The sequence below is a fragment of the Opisthocomus hoazin genome, chromosome 28, assembly GCF_030867145.1.
Source record: "Opisthocomus hoazin isolate bOpiHoa1 chromosome 28, bOpiHoa1.hap1, whole genome shotgun sequence".
Lineage (NCBI taxonomy): Eukaryota > Metazoa > Chordata > Aves > Opisthocomiformes > Opisthocomidae > Opisthocomus > Opisthocomus hoazin.
In genome coordinates, this window is record NC_134441.1 from 7,191,268 (window position 1) to 7,218,463 (window position 27,196).

The 27,196-nt window shown below is 60.7% G+C and overlaps 2 protein-coding genes across 9 annotated transcripts in view; both read right to left on the reverse strand.

The window, feature by feature from the left end:
* The window catches only part of PPP3CC (protein phosphatase 3 catalytic subunit gamma), a 35,418-nt gene extending 22,579 nt beyond the window's left edge, over positions 1–12,839 (reverse strand). For 3 of the 5 annotated variants that reach the window (XM_075444855.1, XM_075444854.1, XM_075444850.1), the window contains exon 1: positions 12,628–12,839. In XM_075444855.1, coding sequence (XP_075300970.1) covers positions 12,628–12,679 — 52 coding nt within the window. In that variant the 5' untranslated portion in view covers positions 12,680–12,839. Of the gene's footprint in view, positions 1–10,718; positions 10,935–12,627 lie in introns of those variants that run through there. The other 2 variants (XM_075444853.1, XM_075444851.1) reach the window with 2 other exon arrangements.
* A 1,285-nt stretch (positions 12,840–14,124) lies between these two features.
* On the reverse strand, positions 14,125–26,678 carry SLC39A14 (solute carrier family 39 member 14). 4 transcript variants are annotated; one of them, XM_075444569.1, is made up of 10 exons: positions 26,608–26,678; positions 23,182–23,261; positions 22,686–22,961; positions 22,411–22,597; positions 21,580–21,749; positions 19,164–19,286; positions 18,887–19,072; positions 18,483–18,690; positions 17,802–17,986; positions 14,125–17,481 (listed from the first exon to the last, which is right to left on the reverse strand). In XM_075444569.1, exons 3-10 carry the CDS (start codon positions 22,944–22,946, stop codon positions 17,335–17,337), a joined length of 1,467 nt encoding a protein of 488 aa, XP_075300684.1. In that variant the 5' UTR covers positions 22,947–22,961; positions 23,182–23,261; positions 26,608–26,678; the 3' UTR covers positions 14,125–17,334. The 4 variants fall into 4 exon arrangements, with proteins under 4 accessions (XP_075300684.1, XP_075300686.1, XP_075300685.1 ...); XM_075444571.1 differs by lacking the exon at positions 26,608–26,678 and adding an exon at positions 25,775–25,793; XM_075444570.1 differs by lacking the exon at positions 26,608–26,678 and adding an exon at positions 24,649–25,100.
* Between the last annotated feature and the right edge of the window lie 518 nt (positions 26,679–27,196).

A 27,196-nucleotide genomic window follows, 5' to 3' on the forward strand; every position in this document is an offset into this window, starting at 1 on the left:
TCTCATAAAAAAACCTGCTGCGGCTCGTCGCAGGCTGCCCAAGCAGCGCCAAGCCTCAGTGTGCTAAACCCACCCTCGCAGCCAGCTCCTTCCGCGCGCCGCCCGCAGCCACCAATTAACAAAAAAGTCGGATAAAATACTCACAACGCTGCAAGCAGCAAGCGCAGCGATCTTCGTGCCACCTCCCCTTTGCACACAAAACCAGGTGCTGCGCCCAGTCTAGCTGAAAGAGCTTTAGGTCTAGAACTTCTGATTTTGCAAAGGCGTCAAGACACGCTCCGTGGATCGCTCCCGAGGAGACGATTCCCACTCTGCCAGCGGGACAGGCACCGCACGCCAGACCACGAGCAGGAGGACACCAATGCAAGCGAACTTTTGAGGCGTACCATGGATTTAAAGGTCAGCTTGAGGGAATCCAGCGAGAGTAAGAGGGCAGGGATGTCTCTGCTAGACTGCGGTGCAAGAGTTAAGATTACTACAAAATTAATGCAGATTTTCTTTGCCAGGTCAGGAGCACGCGGGTATTCGCAGCCCCCCGAGGGGATATGGATAGTTAAGGAGGGGAGATTTTAATAAAAAGCTGCTTTTCTACCACCAACTCCACAAAACCAGAGGGCTCGCTGCCCACTCATTTGCCCCTCGGAGCAAAATCACAGAATCACAGAATCACAGAATAGTAGGGGTTGGAAGGGACCTCTGTGGGTCATCTAGTCCAACCCTCCTGCCGAAGCAGGGTCACCTACAGTAGGCTGCACAGGATCTTGTCCAGGCGGGTCTTGAATATCTCCAGAGAAGGAGACTCTACAACCTCCCTGGGCAGCCTGTTCCAGTGCTCCGTCACCCTCAGAGAGGGTTAAAAGCCTCTATTCCTCCAGGAGAAATTTCCACAGCCGCGCTTCAGCCTCCCCACGGCTCTCCCAGCACAGACTGGGTCGGATCACCTCATCTATCGCGCATCTTCCCACGACAGCGGTGGAAACGAAGCAAAGCTCCTCGCGTCTCGCAGGACCGGAGCCCGCAGCAGCAGACAGAGCAGGGCTGCCCGATCCACACCTCCAGAAAGAGCCAGTACCATGGAAGAGAAAACAAAGTGATCCTCAAATTCCTGTTTATATAGCTGAGAGTCCCTTGGATGACTGTGCAGAGCAACCCAGCGAGATTCATTACTGAAAAAGGAGCAAGTGCTGCTTGCCTGAAGCGGCTGCCACAGCAAAGCTCCGTTTGCTCCCGGCGCGGCTGGGTGTCGAATGAAAAGGAGGTGTCCTGGGCCTTCAAGCCCAAAAAATCACCCAGGATTAAAAACGCTCGATAATAAACACGAGAGAGGTTTCACTGCAACCCCTGACACCCATCTGGGAGTGAATCGGAAGGGCACTGAGTGCCATAGCCCCCTTCCCCGCTTGCTCCTCACCGAATGCATGACGTTACAGATAGACAGTCGAACAGATGGCTACAGATGCATTTTGGGGCGAAAAAAGGAAAAAAAAAAAAAGAAAAAGTAGATTTTGGGCATTCTGAAGCAGCCAGTACAGCTCAGACAAAACTAAGCCGGAGTAAAAGCTGTCTCTCCTTGTGCTCAGAGCCACGACGTAAGGCACGAACAGCTTCCAATTACTGCGTCCTCTCCCGCACAAGGCACCCGAAACACCGGCCGGCCGTTCGGCTCGGGGTTTGACAGCTGTCCATCTGCCCCAGCGTGGGAAGCCGAAGGTAGAAACGTTCGCAGCGCAAAGTCCGCACGGGAGCCACCCGCACCCGCTCCGAGAGGCCGAGAGCAGCGGGTCAGGGGCTGGTTCCCCCCTCCAATTTCCAATTAGCCCGACGTTATTTTTATCGGTCACTCCCATTCACACCTAACCTACATTCGTCTGTTCACAACCGAGCTCAAACGGTGAGGCAATAACCTGGGGTTCAGCAACGAAAGGCAACAGCAAAGCCGCTCTGCTCGCAGAAAGCTGAAGTCTGAGGACGGGGCAGAGCTTCCACAGCCGTCAGCAGGGAACAAGCGACGGCAGCGTCGTTACCGACAGCAACGCTCCGGCCAACCTGCGGCAGGGCCGCTCCGAGGGGCCAGCCCAAAAGCAAGCACCTCAGCAGCCCGAGTCAAATCCAGGCCTCTTGTCAGTCCTAACATTTAGTAGCCACTACCTGATTTTCCAAGGAATAATCTTTATTTCCTTGAAATTATAAGCCATACAGATTTCTGGGCATAAAATGCCGAGATGTCTTTGCTCTAAGAATCCCCGTGCTGGTGTGCATGAAGTTTTCTCTCCCTCGGGGTGTCTCAGGGCAAGCTTACATGAGAGTCCGCGAAAACAAGATGTATGCTTGGTACCAATTTTTCAAAGCCTGGACCAAGCCCTGACAAATAATCTGTGTCCTTTTTCAGTCTGAAGTGGTGCTGGCACAGGCACCCTAACCCTGCTCTGCCCCAGAACCACTGCTCTCTCCGGCTACAGAAGCTACGTCGAAACAAAATGATCACAAAGTGGAGCAAATGCACTGCTCCTCCAGCCTCCGACCACCTGAGAAAATAAGTAACTTCTCCCCTTGCCACTGGATTGTGCTGGCATAAATCACATCAACATCTCGGAGGAGTCCCCAGGCGAAGCAAACACCTTCCTTGCACAAAGGCCGTGCGAGCCAGGAATGATCGCTACAGCCATTCCTGTCTGCCCTCCTCCAAGCTTTCCCATGTTCCTTCTGCTCTTCCAAGGGCAGCAATTTTCCTTTTGCATCATGAGTAAGAGACCCCAGGTCTCGGAGGCTCCAAGCACGCACCAAATGGAGCAGCAGCCAGGTTTTTCTTCTCACCCCTGGAAGGTCTGCAGGAGGACCCAGCCCCGCACACGGCTCCTGCGCTGAGCATCAACCACAACCACGCGCCCTGGCCTCGTGCACAGAGAGGATCGGGCACACAGACCCCGGGTACCTTTCTCATCCATACTGCAAATCTAAACTCCGACTGCACGGCAGCTCCTTCAGACACAGCGGAGCATTGAACGCCGTTCGTAACGCGCCGGTTTGATCCGAAACTCGCCGGAGCTGTGCTGCTGCGGCTGGAGCCTGCTCTCAGCGTGCACCCCGTTCAGAGAGCTCGCTCTGCTCCTTACCTCCAGCCCGGCTCCTTTTTCTAGGACAACCAGAATATCTCCTCACAATAACCCTAAAAATATCCGTATTGTACGTCCAATTCTATCAAGCTGAATGATTTCTTCGAAGGGGAGAGACACAGCCATCACGACAGCAGAGCCTGGCAAAACTGCGAGAGGCTCATCAACCGAACCCTTCCCACCCGCGAATCCGCCTCTACCTTACCAGCGCCCTTCCAGCCTTTCCAGGAGTAGCACCCAAATTGCGAGGCCACGTTGACTCTCGGTTACTCAAACCTGGCACACACAGTCTGTGCAGAAGCCAGGTGTGTTTAACTCCAAAAAAAGCAAGCGCCGGTCCCGTGCATCCGAACGCAAACACAAACACGACGCGTGCCAGCTGAGCACAACCCAGGCCGCGCTTCAAGCTCCCACGGACCTGCAGAAACACCAAGTGCAAAGCCAAGAGGCTAGAAAACCATACAGGCTACCCAAAGCAAAATCCATCTGCGCATTTCGGAGGCCATACAGCCTCTAAAACCTTATAGCTACCTGAACTGTGCTCAAGGACTCCTAAAAAGTTTAATCGGGATAGAAGAGAATTATCCTTAAACTGCTGTTCTGCTGGCAAAGATCTAGCACGGACAGTCAATAGTGTTATCAGACTAGGGGAAACTAAAAAAGGGGTGCCTTTGGCAAAGTAAGCCATGGCTGCTCAAGGAGGGCTCACCGGCAGAGCCCCTTGCCGGGCTGCTGACCTGCAACGTGGAGCCAGCTCTCGGCTCCCTCCCCACGTTCCTCCAGGAGCCCGGTGAGATTAAAACCAGGAGCATTTAATTAGAACAGAGGCGACTTAAGACCGTCCCCGCACATCAGCCACTCTGCCAGCGGAGCTGCCCGTGCAGCTTTCCCCGCATTCATCAGCTCCTCACGCCGGGGTTGCTGCCCCAACACCGAGAACGAAGCCGAACCACGGCCGAGACCCAGAGCCGTGCTGCGGTGCGAAGTCCTGCCCTTGCCAAAGCGCTCTGCGGCTCAGGGACTGTCCTGACAACGCGCTTGGGGGGCATGGAATCCCCTCGGCCTCCTTGGGAGCAACGCAGACCTTAACAGCATACTCGCTTGCGAGGTCCGTCGCGTCTCCGGCGCCCGCACTGCTCTGCGAAGGGCTGGCTCTTAACGACCAGCACTGATGCGGATTTGCCTGGGATTGTCATTGAGACAATCTGTCCGGGGCCGGTCCTCTGCCAGGGACACGGGCTCCTCGCATCGCCGAGCGCCAGCTCCCCAGCTACCGTCAAGAAGAGCACATAAGCCCTCAATACCAGCCTGGAAGAAATCCCAAATTTGAGACCCTCAAGCTCTGTAGACTTTCCAGCAGTCACAAACATGTGTAATCCTACAAAACGATCACTCGACAGCACACCGACCCACAGCAGACCTGGAGTCTTCCTCTCGACAGGCCCACCGGTGGGACGCTCTCTTGGCCGACTCAAGAGGCTCGCTGCTAAGCTCCAGCAAAGGAGAAAAAAGGAAAAGAAAAAGGCTGAGATCTACGGCAAACAGCTGCAGCTACCGAAAAAAAAGGGAGCTCACCAAAGGAGACGGGAGGGGATTCCTAGATGTCAGCAGGCAGGGAAATTCACCACCTGTTTCGCAAGGTTAGCAAGCTGCCAGCGCGTCCACTAATAGATCGTTAATAGAAGAACAGCGGGGTCTTTGTGTCAAAGGCAAATCCCCCACCTGCTGGGGGATGTAAATCTGAGCCCACCACCGGCAGCGGGTGCTGGACCCAGCTTTAAAGCGACTTTGAGCGGCCGCGGTTTTGCACATTGCGTACTTTCCAAGACCTCGCTCAGGGCGACGTCGTAGGCGCGGAACGGCTGCTCCCCACGGGAAACCTAACGAAACCAACACCCGGGAACAGTCGGCCGGAGCGCAGGCACCGTGGTGGACGCCGGCAGAGCCCAGCCTGCAGGCCCTCGGAGAAGAGACCGGGTCACGGCGCCCGGCAAACGGCGCTCACACCATCGATGAACGAGAACGTGGGCACCTGCATCACCACTGCGGCAAAAAACCCAGGCCAGTTCACACACAGGAAGGGTCTCGCTTTCTCTCTTCTTCTCATCTCACTCCTTCATGCTTCAACCCGAGCTGTGTTCGCACTGGATCAAAATAGCGCTGGTTAAAGCGCTTCTGGCGATGCTCTCACTCCAGTGTCTGACATTTAGACCCACGTATCACCTTCAAACCACGCAGAGGTGGTCTGAAGGGAGCTGCAAACTAATTAAAATCTTCCCAGTGGCCACATCACAGATCAGCCTTACTCTTTGCAAACCAAAGAGTAAGGAGCCCAATCGACGGGCTAAGTTCTAGCAAAGCCTTCAGAGCAGCTTCACAGACCTTCGTGCGCCAGGGATGGAGCTGGACGACAGGAGCCCCCAGTTACCACTGAACCAGCAAAACCAGTCCTCTGCGCTTCTGGTCAGGGTCTTCCCCGGGGAAACCTTTGCGCCACATATCCGGGGCATCACCTTTGGGGTAATATTCTCCCTGCTCTTCGAGAAGCCATTTTACCACGTTTGCTACCCCTTTTTACCGCATTCGCTACCCCTCAGCAGCTGATGAAAGGAAGGGAATACTTTCCAGGGCTGGCTAGGGAACTGAGGACTCTTACTGGGGTTACTGTTGACACCACTTCTCCCTGTTTTCCTGAAACTCCCCCCACAGAATCCCAGAATCCCAGCATGGCAGGGGTTGGAAGGGCCCTCTGTGGGTCCCCCAGCCCAACCCCTGCCCAAGCAGGGTCACCCAGAGCAGGCTGCACAGCACCGCGGCCAGGCGGGGCTGGAATATCTCCAGAGAAGGAGACTCCACAGCCTCCCTGGGCAGCCTGGGCCAGGGCTCCGTCACCCTCAGAGGGAAGAAGTTCTTCCTCGGGTTCAGCTGGAGCTTCCTCGGCTTCAGTTTGTGCCCGTTGCCCCTTGTCCTGTCACTGGGCACCACTGGAAAGCGTCTGGCCCCGTCCTCCTGACCCCCACCCTGCAGATATTTATGGGCATTTCTAAGGTCCCCTCGCAGCCTTCTCTTCTCCAGGCTGAACCAGCCCAGCTCCCTCAGCCTCTCCTCGTAGCAGAGATGCTCCAGTCCCCTCCTCATCCTCGCAGCCCTCCGCTGGACTCTCTCCAGTAGCTCCTCATCTTTCTGGAACTGGGGAGCCCAGCACTGGACACAGCACTGCAGATGGGGCCTCACCAGGGCAGAGCAGAGGGGGAGGAGAACCTCCCTCGCCCTGCTGCCCACACTCCTCCTCATGCACCCCAGGATCCCATTGGCCTTCTTGGCAGCCAGGGCACGCTGCTGGCTCATGGTCACCCTGTTGTCCCCCAGCACTCCCAGTCCCTCTCCGCAGAGCTGCTCCCCAGCAGGTCACCCCCAGCCTGTACTGGTGCCTGGGGTTATAGGATAACGCTGCTGCCTTTACGTAGCCCGTTTCCTCGCTCCCGCTGCTTAACGATGTCTAACTCCATTACCACCCAACACATCAACGCGCCGTACGGCGAGCAAGCGCGCCGGCCACCCCAACGCAACCTGCGGAGGAGCGCAAGGCATCGAACAGGGAACACCTGGAAAACCAGCCAAGTCGGGAAGGATCCCGGGCAAATATAGGTCTCCCCGGAGTATCTTTAGATTAGCAGGCGGCTCTGCCCCCACCGAGACCCCAGGATTTACCTAAATAGCTCCCTTCATCACAAGCAGCCCAGCGTTCGCTGCTATTTTAAGCCAGCACCCTGCCCTACTTCCGAAGGAGCAGCCCGCCTTCTCCCGCCCGTGCATCCAAGCGAGCACCGGGAACGTCGCAGCTCGAGGAGACGAATTCTGCCCAGCTCTGCCTTCTCTTATTAAATGAAAAATACTATTTCAGCACGGCACCGAGCTAACAGGGGCTCATTTGTTTTAACTGCTACAGAACGGACCCTCTGAGCAGCCAGCACAGCCTTGAACGGGGGGAACCTCTCGCTGGCTGACATCCAGATAGCGGGGAAACAGAAAAACCGCATTAAACGCGGGGGGCTCGACCTGCCCTCCTCTCCATCCCACCTCCAGCGCCGACCTGAAGCATCTGGTGTTATTCTCAGAGGAAATAAGTAAAACAACCAGCCCAGTCTGCTTTCCCCGACACCTTATCGCAATTTTCTGAACGGGTTTTAGTACCCAAGGTAGCGCTGGGGTTTAGGTTTGGCCACCGGCGGTGGCACTGCTGTTCATGAGCACGGCAGAGGAACATCTCTGCCACCGGCCATAAAGAAACCTGGCTCTGGGGAGTTTCAGACCCAGAAACGGGGTGCCACTGGCTCTGTTTGGCGCAGATGAGGGCTACAGGAAGCATGGAAGAGCTGAGCAGCTTGCGTTGCCCCAGGAGGTCTGCAGAAGGGCCGCTCAGCGCCGCGTTTGACTTCGGATTCATTTCTGGATGAAGTGCCACATGATCTGGCAGAATCAGCACCAATTCTGCAACAGCCGGTCTCGGCGCAGGCAGAACCATCCCGTTCACAAATAACAGAGCATCCCTCCTGCAAGAAAGACCCCCAGACTACCAGGGTCCCAAGTAAATCGGAGAGCTCCTGCGGGGTTCCTGCTGTAAGGGCTACCCGCGCTCCAGACCTTCTTGAGCTCTGTCCAGACGAGTTGCTGCACCATGACACAACTTGCTTTTTAGAGATCCCACCACCGCATCTTGACTCAGGCGGCATTTGCACTTTTCCTCTGGCGTGCCCGAGGTCTGAGAGCATGCACCTTGGCCTTTTTATCTCCATTTTTAGCCATTTTCACAGCTCTTTCCCCCCCCCAAGTATTCCTTGTTAGCTACAAAACGGCACCACTAAACAAGACAAACCAACTGAAGCATTAAAGACAACAAACACGAAACGAAGAGCAATCGCAGTGACGCCACTCCGTATTTCTTCTTTTCAACAACCACAATTTCCCTTGTATTTAAGATTCGCCTAAGCCCTCCTTTGCTTCGCTTGCAGTTACGAAGCTACTCTGACTTTTGTATCAGCGTGCTCAAGACCCGCCTGGACAAGGTCCTCTACAACCTACTGTAGGTGACCCTCCTTCGGCAGGAGGGTTGGACTAGATGACCCACAGAGGTCCCTTCCAACCCCTACCATTCTGTGATTCTGATTCTGTTACAAAAATTGTGCACAGCTCCCAACTGGAGCAAGCCCAATGCTCAACCACCCAACTGCATCTCAGCAGTAGCAGCTTCTATTAAAAACAAGGTAAGCAGCAAGCTACACATTTTTCACAAACTGAAAGCATCTTCAGCCAGGAAGATGAGCTAGCACACCCTCTGAACCCTATCCACTCGGCAGCAGCGCGGGGGAAGCTCTTCCAAGCCTCTGAAGACAGCATTTATTCATCTGATGCCGGTTTTTGGCTCCCCAGAGGCACGGCTTCTGTTGAAGGCACCAGGAGCCTCGCTGAACAAATCCCGCGGGATCGGACTCCGTGCCTCCAGCAGCATCTCCGCCACGCTACAGAGGCACACGCTGGCTGCGTGGAGAGGAGAGGAGCCGCTCGCTGGGCGATTTCTGGTCGAGCGTGACCTCACCCGAGCTGAACACGCACGTGGTACGAGATATTGCTGGGGTAAGCGCACTCAGATTGCCCCGCCGCTCCTTCACTCCCAGAAACCTTAATTAGATATTAAGCAGATGATCTACAACAAATCCGGGGGGGTCACACCACGAACCAGACAGCTGATACGTAAGCGAGCAGCACATCAGGGGTCTTACATCCCCCCTCCCCCCAAGACTTTAAATGTCTTCCAGCCAGGAAAAAACCAAACCAGATACGCAGAAAGGTGCCTGAAAGAGCCCAAGTGCTCACGAAAGGACAGCAAAGCGCAAACTTGGAAAACCCACTTGTTTACAGGACACCTTCAGCTACGTGGTCTCACACCGGTCCCAGCTCTACCCCCACCGCACGATTCCTCAACCTCAACCCACCGACAGCGGCTCAGTCTGTCCATCCGCAGAGAAGCCGGAACCCAGCAGCGCTCCGTAAAGCGGAGCGCGGGCACTACCGAGCGGTGCGTGGGGCCGGCACGCCGCTGACTGCCGGCAAACACGCAACGGCTGCCAAAAAGCGGGCGCCAGATCCCAGCCGCTCCTCGTCCACCAGCCTGGTAACACACACGTCTAGAAAATCACAGAATCACAGAATAGTAGGGGTTGGAAGGGACCTCTGTGGGTCACCCAGCCCAACCCCCTGCCCAAGCAGGGTCACCCAGAGCAGGCTGCACAGGACCTTGTCCAGGCGGGGCTGGAATATCTCCAGAGAAGGAGACTCCACAGCCTCCCTGGGCAGCCTGGGCCAGGGCTCCGTCACCCTCAGAGGGAAGAAGTTCTTCCTCACCTTCAGCTGGACCTTCCTCTGCCCCAGTTTGTGCCCATTGCCCCTTGTCCTGTCACTGGGCACCACTGAAAAAAGCTTGGCCCCATCCTCCTGACACCCACCCTGCAGATATTTGTAGGCATTTATAAGGTCCCCTCTCAGCCTTCTCTTCTTCAGGCTGAACAAGCCCAGTTCCCTCAACCTCTCCTCGTAGGGGAGATGCTCCAGTCCCCTCACCATCCTCGTAGCCCTCTGCTGGGCTCTCTCCAGTAGCTCTAGACGCTTTGCTCTGGCTCAGCCAGGTGCGTAAATACCAATACCCCGGGGTTTTCAAGAATTTGTCATGGATGCAGCTGCAAACTGGGTGAGCTGGGTGGGTTTCCACCATGCAGCCGTGCTCACGAGTCTTTGGAAAGGATCCTCGCAGCACAGGGCTACGCTTCCGCCGCCGCCGCTGCTCCCAGAGGACGTCCCACCTCGCAGGCGGGATTTGCTGGAGGTGGAACGAAGCAGGATCACTTCTGCGCAACAAAAAGCTCTGCAGGTTTGTTTCCACGGAGCGCGGGGCGGGAAGCCACCCACCCTGCCCGAGTGCCGAGCTCGGGCAGCCAACCTACGCGCTTCAGGGGCACTGCAGCAGCCCGAAGCATGGCACCCACCCGCCTGCAAAGCCCGTGCTTCCCGGGCTGGGGATCTGCCCGCTCATTCCAGCCCATCGTCGGGCCAGCGGCGATAACGGGGCCCAGCTCTTCACCCAGATTTCCAGCCGAACCGCCCCAAGTGCTCTCGTGGGAGCGCCAAGGCGTGAACGGTCTCGGTTAACGTCAGCCGTCGGTTTGCTGCCGGAACTGGGCTAGTGAAAAGCTGTTCTTGATGCACCCCAAAATTAGAGATTTTAATAATGAACATGAAGTCACCTGAGTACAAGTTTAAGCACAAAACTGGGGCAAATGGCAACACTGTATTTCTCCTGACTAAACATAATTACAGTTAACACTCCTGCAGGGCTCTAGAGATGTAAATATATAGGTTAAACATAGTTAAAATTCTACATCCTACTTAATTGTAGGCATTTCCAATGGAACGAAATTAGCTTTTATCTTCAGGTTTAAATTATTAATAACCGCGAACAATGTCACCACCTTTAAACAATAATCACAGCCACGGAAGAAGCTATTCCTCCCCAGATTTCCAGAGGCACTCGAATCAGCGTCCCAAGCGTACCTGGGGGAAACCAAACGCTCCCCTCGACGAGTCCCCACTGCTCTCGGAGCATCGGTGCGCGGAGCGGGCTCCAGCCAACGCCGCCAGCCTCCACCCCACCTGGCTACGGACTAATTACCAAAATTAGCGGGGGCCACTCGGATGCGGCAGGGTTGCCAAGCCCCCGAGCGGCGTCGGTAATTGCCGATGGGGTTTCCCGGGATCTGGAAGCCCCGGCAGCAGGGACGGCGCGTCGGTACGGACGACTCAGCTGAATCATAATGGCTGCATTGACATTACCTTCCCCGAACAAGGCCAACCTAAACACACGCAGCTGCCTGGGATTTAGCAGGAGATTTACGGTTCGCACCGGCCACGCGGGCTGCCTGCAGACCTGCAAATCACCGAGCCACCCGCGCGGCTCTGGGGAAGACCCCAGGTCCCCCAAATCCGTAAGCCCCCCAGCCCTATTTCGAGCAGCACGCCGAAGGCAACGCACAAACAACACCCACGGGCAGCGCAGAGCTAACCAAGCCCGAGGGACCTCAGCGTCCAGCCTGCCACCCTAGCCCGCTTTCCCTTCGTTTGAGGCCACGGTTATTAACACCAAAAGCATGTGATCGGCCACATGACAGGCTAAAAAAATCACTTGGACCCATGCAGAGGAGAAGGTAGGGACGGCAGCGTCCACCTCCCTGGCGGGCACACCTCCATGCCCGTATCTCATACCCACGCCGGGTAACGCGCTCCTTTCCTCATCCGGCTCGGGGCAGCGCGGCTGCCTGCAGCGATCCGAGCCATCCGGGCGAGAAGGTTTAATAACCGGGCGATTGTGTAACTCTGACAGCCGGGTGCCTCTCGGCTACGGCGGTGGGCGCCGAGCAAAAGTTTCGGCAAGCGAAGGCGCGCAGGGGATGTTCCCCGATGCGTGGGTACGATCATGGCACGAGATCAATTAGGGCAGCGAAATGTGCATCACGCGAGCCTCCTCCTAATCCAGGAGTTTCTCGGCTAACGTATCTCTCTCCTCGTTAACCGCTTCGGTGTCTCCTGCTCTTTCAAAAATAGTACCTGCTATAACGGGTGGCGAAGAGGGGGCCAGCTGGCACCCGCCCCGCGGCATCGGACGGGGGGCCAAGGGCTCGGGGGGAGGCAAGAGGCTGCCGGGATGAGGGCAAGGTGGGCTCTGCCCCCCACCCAGGAGGGGGGAGGTGGAAAGAGGGCCCAGGCCAGCCCCCCCCTCCCACCACCAGCAGGGTCTCGGCACCCCGGGCTGGGGGGTGAGGGAGCACCACGCCTGCCTCGCTCCCCTCCAAGCCCCCTGCCCTCCTCCAGGCCGGGGACCCCCCCCAGGCAGGGCAGGGGTGTTGGTCCCCTCTTTACCCCCCCCTCCAAGCAATGTCCCCGTCCCCCCCGTGTGTCCCCCCAGCCCCAGGGCTTTGGGTCCCCCCCCAGCACCAGAGAAAGGTGGGGGGGGGGGCAGGATTGCTCATCCCCTTAGAGCGGGGGGGGGGCTGCGGGTCAACCCCCCCCCAAGCAGGTGCCCCCCCTCAGCTCCCCTTTAGAACAGAGACTCCCCCCCCCCCCAAGAGCAAAGGTCCCCCGAGCTCCCCTTTAGAACAGAGACGCCCCCCCCCATGAGCAAAGGCCTCCCCAGGCTCCTCCGCCGGGCAAGCGCTGCCCCCCCTTCCCCCTCCAGCGCTCTCCCTGAGGCGGGGTGCCCCCCCCCCCCGGAACAGCCCCCCCCGCCGCTCCAGGCATTCCCCTTCCCGACCGCGGCTCCGCCAGCCCGGGGATACCCACCCAAAAACCGGGCATACCCCCCCCCCCAAAAACCGGGGATTACCCCCCCCCTTTCTCCTCAGCGCACCCCGCCCCGGCGCGCCCCCCGCGCAGGCAGGGGGCGCCCTCGCCGCCCCCGGCCCCTCACCCTTGACGATGCGCTCGGTGGTCGGCAGCTTGCCGTGGCCGCGCCCGGACATGGTGGCCGGCGGTCGGCGGCGGCCCCGCAGCCGGCCGCTCTCCCCGCCCCTCCCTCGCACCGAGGGGCTCGCCGCGGGGGTGCTCCCGGCGGGCCGGAGCGGGCCGGGGATCCGCTGGCTCGCCCCGCTCGGCGGCAGCTTCCGCGGCGCTCCGCTCCGCTCCCCTCCTCCCGCTTCCCCCCCCCCCCCAACCCCCTTCCCGCACGGCGACTGCGCAGGCGCCGCTCCGCGCCCGCCCCGCCCCGCCGCGCCTGCGCCCCGCGTCACGTGGGCGCTCCCCGGCTCCCTTCCTGGCGCCATCTTGGAGGGGAAGGGAGCGTTGCTAGGCGACGGGGGGGGGGGGGGGGGGCAACATGGCGGGAGGCCCGTGAGGCATGGGCGCGAAGGCCTTTCCCTCGGCACCTCCCCGCCACGGCCTCCCGGGCCCCTTTTCAGGGCCAGCAGAGGAGGGGGGAAGAAGCAGGTAAAAAATAAACCCCTGTTGCACCCTTCTGGCAGCGCAGGTTGGGAAGTCGGGCACCGGGCGGGCGGCCTGACAGCGTGAGGGAGCACAGACGAGCCTGAGGCTGGCTGAGGGCTGAGGGTGACCTCAGCCAGCACGGCTCGCAGGGTTTAACCTTTCTGCTCAGGTGGGTAACAGAGGTCGCAGGCATTCACCGAAACGCAAGGATTTTGCAGCAAAAAGCGGCCTCGATGCCCAGGCCGGGAGCGCTGCTGCCTGACGGCCCCCCTGGAAGGACTGAGCCAGCAGTGAGGAGGAGAGCGAGCAAGTCAGACGCATGCTGCGACCTTTCTTCCTTACCATAACATGCAGTTTTAAAAACCACCACAGAATTTCAAGACTTGTTTTCTTCAGCTGCAACGGGGTTTCTAAAAATTGCGCTTGCCACTCGGAGCTGGCAGCTTGAGGCTAAGAGTATATCAAAAGGCAAAAAAAAGTGAAGTAGAAGAGCAAAGTGTGCTTTTTGTTTTTTTTTTTTTGCTTTCCCTTCCCCTGCTGCAGGGTGGGGAGGCAAGGACACAAATAACGCTGCTCCGAGTCAGGCTCCCTCGTGTGAGCTGGAGAGGAATACAACATCCCTCCAACCCGCTGCGAAACCTCAGCCTCCCGCCAGCCAAACGTCAATGCTTGGAAATACATTAAAAAAAATGTCAAAAATAAAATTAAAAAGGGCTTTTTGACTCTTCAATGCAATTCCCGGAGCGCCCTGCCACGCGGGCAGGCGGGGGGGGTGTCAGTGCCATCTTCCGTCGGCCGCGTCGCACTGCACAGCCCTGGAAATCGGGGCTGGAAAAGCGGGATTGCATCACCCAGCCCTTCCAGCCTGGCTCAAACCCTTCCTCTTGGAAAAATCCTGAGCCAGGGGAGCTCCCAGCCCTTCTGACCCCAACCAGCTCTGGCCACGGGGAGGTTTCTGCCGCTAGAGCACGCTTGCAGCCCTCCATCATTACAGAATATATTTTATTTATGGAATTTTAACAAATAACTTTACAATTCACATGACATAAGTTATGTTCTTTGTTTCAGTGTGTATCTCTTACAACACCTGAGTTACTGAAATACTGAGATGGAATGTGAGCTTCGAACCAGACACGGGAAGGGAAATATGGATTAAAAAAAAAAAAAATCTATAACAAGCTCGATTTGGGTCGCTTTCCCTCCTCGTCCTCCCTCCTGCCCTATCTCTTCCCCGACGGCGGGTACCAGTCGGTCCGAGCCAGGGACAGGAGCTCCCTCCAGCCAGTCCTTTGGCAGAGGGAGGGCTCCTCTCTGCGAGGACCCTCGTTTCTCCGAGGGGTTTCAGCCCCCCTCCCAAACCTCTGATTTGCAGATGTCTCAAAGTCAACTCAGTTGGCAAGAAACAGGGTTAAACTTGAAACGAGAAGACGACGGACTCGCGATCCCCGCCGTGTGCTGAGGGCCCCATGCCAGCTCTGAGGAAGCCAAGCGTCAGTCCTTGCCCCGTTTCCAGCCCCCAGGGACGCAGCGGACCTCCCAGGCACAGCCTGCAACGCTTCGTGGTCCCCAGGGGACAGGCAGCCAAGACTTCCCCCCCTTCGCCTCCGACGCAGGGGCTTTTCCATCTCTGCGCCCTGCTGAACCGCTCCTGCCAGCCACGACTCAGCCCTGGCAGTGCTATGGCCGCCCTCTGCCCCGTGGAAAGCCGCCAGCAATACCGTGTTTTCCAAATACTTCCTTGCGAGAGAAGAGGGGGCACATGTGCCATTCAAAGGACTCAGTTTTTCCACATCGAGTTGGGCTGCTGCTCTCTCGAGCAGGGAAAGGGAGTTTCCAGTGCCAGCCTCCTCCCGACTACTGAAAAATAGCAGCAACCCAAAGCATGGGTAACGACCCCGAGGTGCTGCAGGGAGCCAGGACAGACCACGCTGCTCTGAGACGGCTCTGCCCCACGGACCAGCCACAGAGGGAAGAGCGACTGACCAGGACTGTCCGCACGAACAAGAGACACTGCACGGGATAAAGCAGAGCCCGTCTCTCCTCGAAGGCATCACCAACGGCAGCAAGCGGCCCGATGACTGTGCGGTACCTCTGGGTTGAAGGGTGCTCCCAAGCAGGCTCCCTGCTCCTCGACATGCTGATATTTAACCTCCTGGGTGCCAAGGGGACAAAGTAAATGCCTGGCCTAGCCAAAGCCACCCAGAGCAGAGGTGCTGATCCACGAGGATACTAGCAGTGCCACATCTCAACAGGCAGAGACCTAAGGACTTGGTGACAACTGCTAGGATCCTAAGAGGAACATCATCCAGCTGGAGACCTAAGGACTCGGTGACAACTGTTAGGATCCTAAGAGGAACATCATCCAGCTGGAGACCTAAGGACTCGGTGACAACTGTTAGGATCCTAAGAGGAACATCATCCAGCTGGAGACCTAAGGACTCGGTGACAACTGTTAGGATCCTAAGAGGAACATCATCCAGCTGGTAGCTAAGGCAAATAAGGAACTACAGTGAGGTACCAGCAGCCAGCGATGAAACCAGGGTACGATGCTACTGGATGGTGCTGAGCCTGCCCCAGGCTACGCCGAGGTGCTTTGCCGCTCTTGCGACGGGCAGGAAAAAATACCCAGCACACCCTCCACTTTGCTTTCCAACAGAAGCGGAAGGGAAGGTGCGGGGAGCCTCAGCTCCAGCCTGGGGTGCTGAGCAGCACCGAGCCGAGGTGTCAGGATGGCCGTGGCCCCGTCACGCACACCTCACAGCCACCTGCACAGGCAGGGAGCGAAGGAAGACGCTCGGTGACGAGCCACCCACGGCGCGTACACCAGCGCCCTTCGCAAAGCCACCCGCACCCCGCCTTCACCCCAATCCAGCGCCATACCCACGAGGGTAAGTTGCCTACATCGGCTCCCGCCCATCAGCGTGGCCACAAACTCACCACTCCTGGGTGCAGGAGAAGGTTTGGGGGGGGGGGAAGGGGGTACAAGGGAACCTCAAGCAACACGGGTGGGGCGGGCAACATTATCAATATGATAATAAGTCAATTCACCTAGTGAATCTGGGGAAAGCCAGCCCAGAAGCAGAGCTGTGAAGTGCCTGTAACACCCTCCTCTGGCTACTCCCTAAGGCTGGAAACACACAACCTAAAGAGGTTCACAGTCAATTTTTTTTGTTTAAAAACACCTCCCACCCCACCCCACCCCGAACCTCAGCAACTCAGCAGCATCAGTGTGTAAAAACCGGTGTCCGTTCCCGGGTGTCGGCGTGAGCTTGGTCACAGCGTAAGGACCGAAGCCCTGGCTGCGGCCGGGCAGGCGCTCGCCGCCCCGGCTCTCCTCTCGTGTCCTTCTCACCAGCATCGCCACCCGGCTGCCCTCGCAGAAGAAGGGGGGTTTTCCCCCCATACAGCAGCAGGTAAGAGCATCCCGCTAACCTTCTGCCAGCTGCTGCCCCACGCAGCCCACGTATCAGTCCGACCGGCACGGGGTGCGGTTTGGTGTCCTCTGCTCCGAGCGCTGGCACCCAGAATGTGCTTTAATAAAAACCCCCTCTTCACCCTGCTCTTCCCAGGGCATCGTCTGGGCTGGGCTGCCGAGGCAGAACGGGACCGAAACCAGATGTGGCTCCACAGACACGCTTCTGAAGGCAGCGAGGATGATGCTCAAATCATGGGCCGTGCTCCTCGAGCCTCCTCTTCCTCGGCAGCCCCCCGTGCTTGGAGGGCACAGCTCCGGGGACTGGCTGGTAGGTAACTCTCCGAGAAGGGTCTGTCCCCATCAGGCACCCCCCGCAGAGGGGTCAGGAGAGCGTCACCTCCCATTGCACCACTCCGAGCACGAGGAGGGGAGCAAGACGGCTAGAGGAGCTCCTGTCTCCCAACTCCATCCTTCCCAGGAGACGTGAGGTGAGGAGAGAAGGGATCTGACACTGGAAAGAGATCCTCTGGTCAGTTCGGTCCTACAGCAAAGGGGATTGAGCTCTCCTCAGCCTTAAACCAAAACAAAATGAAGTCCGTGGAACAGCTTTAACATCAATGCCTCTTCTGTAGCAATGTCAGTGCCCGCACAGGTACCGTCGTATGCTTGCAGCAGGAAAAGGAAAGGGGGGGAAAAAAAGAAAAAGAAAAAAATACCCCTTCCCCCCAAAAAAAAACAAAAATGGAAAAAACCAGACCAGGGCTGTGGGTGGGGCTGGTCCTACCCTATCTGGATCTGGCCAGAGTACATGGTGAGCAGCACCATGATGGTGAACCCCGTCAGCAGCCCCGCGTTCTGGATGGCGAAGGTGATCAGCGTGCTGCCGTTCTGCTCGTCCTCCCGGCTCACCTCGTTCATCTCGGGGAACTGCGGCAGGGAAGAGAGCGCGATGGCAGGGCTCAGCCACGGGAGCGGCTCCGTCCTTCCCCGCAGCTTCCCACCCCGTGCTGCCGTCCCGGCAAATATTCACCACCCATCCCGGGGCTCGGCCAGCCCAGGAGGCAAAGCAAAGCGGAGACAAACGCCGGACGCTACGGACAGCGTCTGCATTGACCGGGAGGGCAAAGCAAACATCCCCCTGCGCTCTCTGTGCCTGCCTTCCCTCCAGGCTCTTCCTCTAGCCAGGCCAAAAAACCCTGGCAAGGTCCCGACCGCCCACCCGGCAGCCCCCTGGGCTCATCATTTACCATGTCAGCCAGTGCAATGTACAGAAACATCCCTCCGGCCAGAGCAAAGATCCAGTTGGCAGAGAAGTGGCTGCCAGCCACGATGCCGAAGGCCAAGCCCACGTAGCAGCAGCAGGCGGAGATGAAGTTGAAGAAGAGCGCTTGGCGGATGGTCATCCCGGCGTTCAGCAGGATGACGAAGTCCCCTGCAGAAGAGGATGAGGAGGATGAGGAGGGCGGGCAGCAGCAGCATCGGGACAGCACCGAGGCGCTCGGATTCATCGCCTGCTTTCGCAGGAGGCCGAGCGTGGGCTCCCCGTGCCCGCCGGCGCCGAGCGCTGACCACACCGGCTGCCTGGCTGCCAGCTCCTGGCCCTGCCTGCGCATAAATTTGGGCGTTCGAACCCAAACCTCTGCCCGCCTCCCCCCTCCCAAACCAACGAGGTGTTGGGTTTTTTTCTTCAGATGCCTCCATCTAAATTTAAATCTCAGACATCATATTACCTCGTTATTTTTAGAGCTGTGATTACTCAGTGTAGTTTACAGCCTCGCCGTCCCCCCCATCATTACTCTGTTTATTCCACCCCACATTTGCTTCTCTTTCTTGAAATAACGGGTAGGACCAGGAAAGTGGCAGGGTTAGCCTTAAAGAGGGGCAGATCCGAGAGCCCTGGCAGCACCTTTCCCCGAAGACTCACGCACCCAGCTCGTGCGGGAACTCCTCGCAGAGGATGGCCACGGAGGTGCTGACCCCTTGGAAGACGGAGACGGTGAAGGAGGCCCCGATGGCCAACCCGTCGATGAAGTTGTGGAGGCCGTCGCTGAGGGTGATCATCCACGCTAGCGTGCCGATGTCGGAGTACCGCACCTCCTTCAGCCAGTAACACGCGCTCTGGGAGGCCTGCAGGTCCTGCCACGGCACCCAACGGTGGGGGCTCAGCACCCAGCCACGCTGGAGGGGGGTCACCGCTCCGGCCACCACCCACCAAAACCCACCCTTCCATGCATTAAATCCACACGAGACTTGACCCTCACACGGAGGATTTTGTCAGGGAGGTGCAACGGGCTTCAAAACTTCCCGCAACCCCACGGGAGGAGGCACTAACCTGGACAGAGAGGGAGCCCACCACGACCTTCTCATCCCCGGAGGGGGTCTTGCACTCCAGCTCGCTGGTTATGTGTGGGATCATGTGGTCCAGGTCCCCGTTCTGCAGCTTCTCGGTGACCCCCTCCTCCTGGTCTTTCTTGCATGGCAGAGCCTCGGGACCGTAGTGGCTGTGCCCGTGGTGATGCTGCGGGACGGGGGGGACGTACGGGTGTCAGCCACCATTCCTGCTGCTTCCCACCCGAGCAGCGCTCCGAGCAGCCCCTGCTCAGCCTCACCTGGTCCTTCTGCTTCAGGAGCATCTTCAAGACCTTCTCCGTGAAGAAGAAGAGGTAGAAGCCCCCGAACACCACAGCGGATTTGGAAACGTAATAATCTTCTTGAGGGTTGAATCCAAACGCCTGCAGGCAAAAGGGGACAAGTGACAGGACCGAGGAACAGACTCCGGCAGTCCTTCGTCTGCCTTTGCCCTGGCACCTCTGCGGCAACGCTGCCACGTTCTGACCTCTCTCTAAGCAGCAGCTGCTTTGGGAGCAAGCTCTGAAGATGCCTTCGTGCACCTTTAATCTCCTTCTCTCCCCTAGCCAAGCCGGCTGTGTCCCAGGGCATTGGATCCACCCCCGTGCACCGGGGCAGGGGTGCTGAAAGCAGGCTTAGAAAGCCTCCACTGCCTCGGCACGAAGGATACCTGCCTGCAGGGCTACAAGGGCAACAAAATAGCGCTTCTCTGCTTGAAGCAGACCGGAGGTCTCCCTGGAGCGGTTCCCTTCCAAAGAGGGGCGAAACGCCAGCTCCGACCGCGGTCCCGAGGCGCTTCCAGCCTCCATACCTCGCTCTCGGCTCCCCTCCGATGCCGCCTTCCCCTTCTCCAGCCAGCGAGTGCCCAGAGACAGCCCCCGAGAGAGAGAAAAGGACAGACCCGACAGGCCTTACCCTACCTCGGGAATGAGCTGGAAGAGGGCGTTGGAGTAGAGAGTTCCAATCGCCAGAGCTATGAAGTAGAGGAGCAGCCGCTTGTAAAAGGTCTTCTTCATGAAGGGCACCACGCTGGCTCCCACCAGCGAGCAGAGGGAGATGACGGTCACGCAGAGGAAACCGTAACCCCAGACTGCGGCGTGCGTGCCAAACCCACCCCGGGGAATCGGACGAGGGGAGGTTTTCGGAGGGAAGGGAGATCAACGCGGGGAAGGGGAGGGAGGGGAAGGAATCCACGCCGAAAGGAAAGAGAGAGGAGGGAGGGAGAGGGGGGGGAGAGAAGAGGACATTCGTTAGTGATTGCTTGTTCATCTGGCATTGGTTCAAGAGGGGCAAACCTGGTGCTGAGTGGCTCTGGAAACAGCTCTTTGGGAAGGGTCGGGGGGAAACCCCGCTGCGGAGCTCGCACCGAACGCCTGGGAGAGGAGCCCTCCCTTGGAGCAGGCGGATCCCTCAACACCAGACCGGAGCTGAGCTTTGGCAACCAAGCCATTTTGGAGCCAGCACCCCAGCTCTGCTCCCCGAGCCCCCACGGGACATCGGGCGGCTGTTCCAGTGCCACAGAGCGCCGAGGTCCCCCGAGCATCTCGTACGCTCCACCCTCGGCCCACGGCCCGCGGAGATGCAGCCGGTCCCACAAGCCACGCCGGGATGCTCCCACCGATGGCGAGGGTGGAGCATACGCAAGGCACGTCAGTTCCTGGCAGGCCAGGAAATATAGGCGCTTGGTTTTTATGGTTCAGCAAATAAAATTCGCAGTTCAGGAGTTGAAAAGGAGCCTTGGAAAAACATCCCCCCCGCCAACACGGCCGATGGGTTCGCTGCCTGAGAGCAAAGCAGGCAACGCTGGGGGGCAAAACCCAGCGGCAGCAAAGGGTGCTCTGCTCAGAGGGAAGCCGGCGCCGTAAATGCAGATTTTTCAGGCTGGATGAGCAGGAGCTCGGATCCAGCTCGTCTCCTCCCCAGGAGCCACGAGGGCTCTGCGAAGCCGCCGGGACCGGGGGGCTGAGGAAGCAGGCGTCTTTCGAAGGTGTCCAATCTGAGAGCGCGTGGGTGCATTTATTCAACTCCGGAACTGTGCAATTACAACACAATTAATTTGCAATGTATCTGTCGGTCCCATCAGAGCACCAGGAAACCTCACGTAAGCCTAAACCCTTGTGGGAACGTCGCTCTTGTAAATCAGGGCAAGGAAAAAAAGGCAATTAAAACATTTGTAGAAGCTGGCTGACTGCAGAGGAAGCTGCTGCTTCTCCGGGCTGTTTTCTGTGCTTTTATACCGATATTTCCTCCTCTGCCTCGCAGGTCTTTCCATCCACCTCATGCCGCTAGCGCTGCTGTCGCATCTCGGCAGCCTCGGAGCCAGGCAGCTCTGCACGAAGCAGGGCCGAGCGCAGCCCTCCAAGGGATCAACTCCCTCGTGAAGCAGACACAGCCCACGAGGCAGGAGCAAACAGCTTCACCCAGCACCTTCCCGGGCCTCAGACCCGGCCAGCGGCCTCGCGAGGACCCAGCAGGACCGGAGGACACGGTCTCCCTGCATGCTCGAAGGGGTTTCCTGGTGCTCGGAGGAGCGAGAAAAGCCCTGCAGAGCCCCTGAGACAAGCCCTCAGCCTCGGGTGACGGAGGGATCGGTTCGATTCAGCGGGGTGGAGGCAGAGAGGGTGCCCGGAGGGCTGCCCTCGGAGACGGGAGAGAGGCAGGGACTTTCTACCGCACCTCTGGGATGAGCTGGAAGAGCGCGTTAGAGAGCAGCGTGCCGATGGAGAGCGCGATGAAAAACGTGAGGACCCGGCTGAAAAAGGCCTTCTCGGTACACGGTACGATGAAGACTCCGAGCAGGGAGGCCACGTTAATCAATGACACACTGAGAAAACCAAAGCCCCACACTGCGGAACGAGAAGAAACGAGGGCCAGACATTACCGAGGCTCTCGGCGCGGGGAGACGGGGACGACCCCGAGACCCCGGATCCAGGCAGGCGGAAAAGGGCTGGCTCCGGGTCTACGCCTCGCAGCACCGGAGCGTCTCTCCCTTTGCTCCGGACGCTTCAACTGCGACACAAAGCGTCATTTTCGTTGCGGTGCAGGTGGAAACGAAGCCACCGGGTTACCTGGGAGAGGCTTTCCCGAGCCAGCCCTGGCTTCGCAGCACGGGAAAAGCCAGTGCTGTGCTCAGGGCAGCTGATCCAAGACCTTGGGCATCGTCAGGACCTGGACGTCTGGAATTTTCTTTAGGTGGCTGGAGGCCAGCGGGGCCACCCCCTCCCTCCCACGGGGACACACAGCGAGGTCCCCATCATCCAGCTCTCGTGGAGAGCCGTGCTGCAGGCACAGCTCTGACCTGCAGCGTGGGCAAGCGGGGGCAAAACCACGCTGCAAGCCCGCGGCACAAGCAATGCCGAGGAAAACCCGTCAGGACTCCCGGCTGCTGTAGGCAAGCTGCCTCCTCTCGTCTCTGCCAGACTCCCTCCGTGCCCCGGAGCTGGGAAGGGGAACTGGCTGTCCCGCAGGGACCGGGCAGCGCTCGTGCCCCCCCCGCTCCCCGCTTACCTTCGGCTGAGCTGGGTCTGCTCTCCTCCGTCTGCTCGTTTTCCTCATTTTCCAGGTTCTCGGAAGCGCACGCCCGCGACTCCAGCTGCTGCAGGATGGTGGGGCAAAACTCCTTGAACTCGCTGTGCCCCACGGCGGAGCCCTCGCTCAGGTTGTGGATGGCGAAAAGCTCGACGGAGCTGAAGCACTGCGGAAGGGAAGAGACGGGCACGTGCCTCGAGGCTCCCGCAGCTCTGCAGAGAGGCTCCGGGGGTCTGCAGAGCCCCCCGCCTTACCCGGGAGACGTTGGCGCGCTGCTGCGGCGGCTGCGAGGCGTTGGCGTGTCCCACTCCCACGTCCAGGTGGTTCAGCAGGGCCTTGAGCTGCCTCAGGCTCAGGGTTTCGCTCTCGCCGTACCGCTGGAGGAGATCCTGCAGGAAGGAGGCTGCGGAGAGCGCCGGTCCCGCGCCATCCCTGCTCGCCCAGGCCCGCGGGCAGGGGAGAAGGCAGAGCAGCACGAGCAGGCAGCGGCCCCGGGGGCCTGCGCCGGGGATCATGGTGTCTCAGGGACGCTGGAAGAGAAGCCACGCGCTGCCGTTAGCTTCAGCATCTCCGACCACCGCTCCTCCACCCCACAGCTCCAGCGGGAGCCGGCAGATTTCCTCCCCGGGGGGACACAGTGCTGAGAGCACCCAGATCCCCAGGAGGGGACTCGACATCTTTCCACAAGCGATACAAGACCTCCACCCTGAGCCAGACCCCCGGCACCAGCTCCCCAAGCACCCAACTCACCGCGGCTGCGTGCCGAGGGGTCGGGGGCTGCCAGGACGCGGCTCCCGGGGGGTCTCCAGCTCCGCAGCGCCTCGGGATCCCTGGGGGAGAGCAGCCCGGGTCGGAAAGCAGGCAGCGGCGTGCAGCCAGCAGACCCCAGCGCAGTTAAATCCAACGCCAGCTGCCGAATCCAGCTCTCCGTGGGGCGAGGAAGCCACACACCGGCCCCCCGCCACGCTAATGCCACGTCGAGCCCCCCTCATGCCACCGGGGCCAGGACTCGCACCCCTCGGGAAGCTCTGCCCCCCCACGCCGGTGTTCGGAGGACACGGGAGCCCAGGGGCCAGAGGTGGCATGTTCACGAGGTTAAATTTTAACTGTGACAATGACAGCAAACGTAACCGTAGACGCCTTTATAGTATTTGCCTAGGCGCAATCCTTGCCCTCTCCGCTCCTTTCGCAGAAGCCAAGAATCAATAAAAGCGGGGTGGGAGAACTGGGGGGTGCTGGGGCTCGCCGGCCAGCACGCGCCGGGTGCTAAGGAAGGGGCTCCGAGAGCGGCGGGGAGGGCAGGCACGTCCCGCACGCCCACCGCGGGCAGCACCCCCGGGGCTGGAGCGGGGCCCGGGCCGCTTTCCTGGAAAAGCTTCACCGAAAGGTGGACGGGAAATCGGGGATTCGCGAGGACGAGCAGAAAATAATTCGCCGCCCGCCGCCGCCCTGCGCCCGGCAGCCGTCCCGCTCCCAGCCCGGGGCTCTGCTCCGCTCCCCTCCGGGGGCTGCCTCGTGTTTCCCCCTCCGGGGCCTCCTCGGGGAAGCCGTTTGCAGCCCCGGGACGGGTCCTGCACCGCGGGGCACGGGGTCCCGTCCAGCCCGGCCCTGCCCTGGCACGGGACCCGCCGCCCCGGCCCAGCCGCCCTCCAGCACCCCGCCGCGCTCACGGGTTTCGGTCTGCTCCAAAACCAGGCCCAAGACATTTTTGAAGCCCGGCCAGCCAATTATTCCGAAAATAACCCGGGTTTGCCAGGCGTGGAGTCACAGATTCACAGACTGCTCCGGGTTGGAAGGGACCTTTAGAGGCCACCTAACCCAGCCCCCCTGCAGCGAGCAGGGACATCTTCACCTGGATCAGGTCGCTCAGAGCCCCGTCCAACCTGGCCTCGAACGTTTCCAGGGATGGGGCTTCTCCCACCTCTCTGGGCAACCCGTGCCAGGGTTTCACCACTCTCAGTGTAAAAAATTTTTTCTTTATATCCAGTTTAAATCTCCCCTCTTTCAGCTTGAAGCCATCACCCCTTGTCCCATCACTCCATGCCCTTGTCACAGCCCCTCTCCAGCTCTCTCGCAGCCCCTCCAGGCACTGGCAGCTGCTCTAAGTCGCTCGAGGCGGCGAGGCCAAGCCCGGCAGGACCCTGTCCCCCTCCAGGACCCCTGTCCCCCTCCAGGACCCCCAAGGCGCCCACCTTCCCGCGGGGTTTACAAGCTTACCACCGCTTTGGGAGCTTTGTTCTCCAGGAGAGCGCAGGCCTCCGAGGTTTTAACCTCCTCCCGCCAGGGCTTAGCTCGGATGCTTTGGCTTAACCCCTCTCCTCCCAAAACGGGGGAGCGAGCTCGTCTGGCGGGGGTGCTGGTGACACCCTGCGCAGCGGGGGTACCCCAGGGACCTCTGCCTCCCCCCTACCCAAACCCACCCTGCCAGACGGGTCCTCCCCGGGCAGCCAGGCGGGATGTCCGGGTGGGCGATGGCTGCCGCAGGTACAGGGCTGGCACGCAGCCCGCGGCGGCAAAGGCACCGCGTCCCGCGACGGGGACCTTGGCCGCCTCTCCCTGCCCGTGCCAGCCGCCCTGCCCGGAGCACGCCGCGTATCGCCGGCCCGTGCCGAGGCACGCAGCCCTCTCCCGCGCCGGAATCGCCGCCGGGGTTTCTCCCAGGGTGGAAAACGGGCCCTCAGCTTTTACCCGGCTGCCAAACGAAAGGCAGGAGGCGTTTCGCAGGCAGAGCCGGGCAGGGGTTCGAATCGCGCGGGCTCGCTGCCGGTTTAGGGCAGAACCCAGGTGGAGGAGCTGCCCCTGGGGACGCAGGGCTCAAAGGGGAGCAGCCTGGGGGTCTCGGACCCCCCCCAACCGCTGCGGGCAGCCCAGGGCACGGCAGGAGGGTGCCAAACCCACCCGAGCCCCACCATTCCGAGGGCAAAGCGGAGCTGCAGCGAGCACCCCGGGGGACACAGACCCCTGCTGCGGCCCCTCCATCGCTGCCGCCAGCTGAGCGCGGCCCCCCCAGAGCCCCCCAGCCGCTACCTTCAAGGGCGTCCTCTCGCCGACCACGGGACCCGCTCCCGGGGAGCCGCGCGGGGCCCTGACCTACTTTATCGCTCGCTGCCGCGCTGGGACGGGGCAGAGGGAAGGAACCTCTGCGACGGGGACGGGATGCCCGTGGGACGCGCCCGCAGCGATGCCCGGCGGCACCGAGAGCCCGAAGGAGCTGCCGGGGCCAGGCAGAGCCCCGCTTCGTGCCAGTGTCCCTTGGGTTCGCTTCCCAGGCGCTTCCCGAAATCCCACGCAGGGATGGCTCGCTGTCGCAAGCCTGGAAGGGGGGGGGACCCCCAAAGCCCACCCGTCTGCACCCCCCGTCTCCTGCCAGGGCGGTTTGCAGGCAGCGGTCCCGATCTCCTTCCAGACCCGGAGCTGCTCCTCGTGTCGGGCAGCGGGGGCAGGACCTGCCTGCTGCCAGGGGGGGGTCTCCATGCCGGGGGGCACGTCCGCACCCCGAAGCGCCGGCAGCCTGCCACGCCACGGCCTGCCTCCGCTCCCCCAGGCCCCTTCTTGCACCTTCGTTCCCCCCAAAACCCCTGCCCGCAGGCCCTGGGGCGGGCAGGCAGCGGAACCGGCTGCCCGGGAGCTGCCCTGGCTGTCCCACCCCACGCAGGACCCCCAGGCCTGCCCCGGGACCCCCCCGCGCTGCCCCCAGCCCCTGCCCCATCCCAGCGCCCAGTCCCCAGCCCACGGCCGCTCTCCGGCCCCCTCTGTCCCCTGCCCAGGCCCTGCCTGGCCCCGGCCCGGCCTCAGAGCTTGCACCGGGGGTGCCAGACCCCACGGCTGGGTCCTCTGCCCACGGCTGGGTCCCCCGACCCATACCCGGGTCCCCCGACCCATACCCACCGCTGCCTGAGCCCCCACCTGTCCCCAGACCCCACGGGCAGCCCTCAGGCGAGCCCCATAGCTTCCCCCGGGCCCTACGACCGGTCCTAGGCGGGGTCCCAGACCCCCAGGCCGGTCCCAGACCCCCGCGCCCGGTCCCAGACCCCCGCGCCCGGTCCCAGACCCCCAGGGCCGGTCCCAGACCCCCGCGCCAGGTCCCAGACCCCCGCGCCCGGTCCCTGCATCCTTTCACCCGTCCATCGCCCCGGCCCGGTCCCCGCAGCCCACCCCATCCCGGCCCGGCCCTACCTCCCGCTCCGGCTCCGCTCCCTCCCGGTCCGCCCGCTCCCGGCCGCCGCAGGGCGCACGCTCGGCCGGCGGCACGGGGAGCGCTCCCATTGGCCGGCGGCACGGCGAGCCCCGCCCCCTCCCGGCCCCGCCCCTCCCATCGCCGGGCAGCGCCGGGCACCGCGGTGGCGGCGTGGCAAGGGCGGGGGGTCACGGGGAGGGGGGGGGGGGAACGGACACCCCACAGAGCCCCCCCCGGGGCATACGGCGCCGAACAGACCCCCGGGGGGCACGGGGCACCCCATGGGCCCCTCCCAGGGGGGATAGGGAACCCCACAACCCCCCCCCGGGGCATATGGCACTGAACAGAGCCCCCCCCCATGGGCACGGGGCACCCCACGGACCCCCCCCGGGGCGTACGGCACTGAACAGACCCCACGGACTCCTCCCGGGGGGCACAGGGCACCCCACAGACCCCTCCCGGGGCGTACGGCACTGAACAGACCCCACGGACTCCTCCCGGGGGGCACAGGGCACCCCACAGACCCCTCCCGGGGCGTACGGCACTGAACAGACCCCCCACGGACCCCCGGGGGGCACAGGGCACCCC

Coding starts and splice junctions, on each gene's coding strand:
- SLC39A14 (XM_075444569.1), bottom strand. CDS start 22,946: ATGATCCCCGGCGCAGGCCCCCGGGGCCGCTGCCTGCTCGTGCTGCTC. Junction 18,691..18,886: donor TGGGCTCCCTCTCTGTCCAG/GTTAGTGCCTCC, acceptor GTGCCGTGGCAG/GACCTGCAGGCCTCCCAGAG. Junction 17,482..17,801: donor ACATTGCACTGGCTGACATG/GTAAATGATGAG, acceptor TCCCTGCCGCAG/TTCCCCGAGATGAACGAGGT.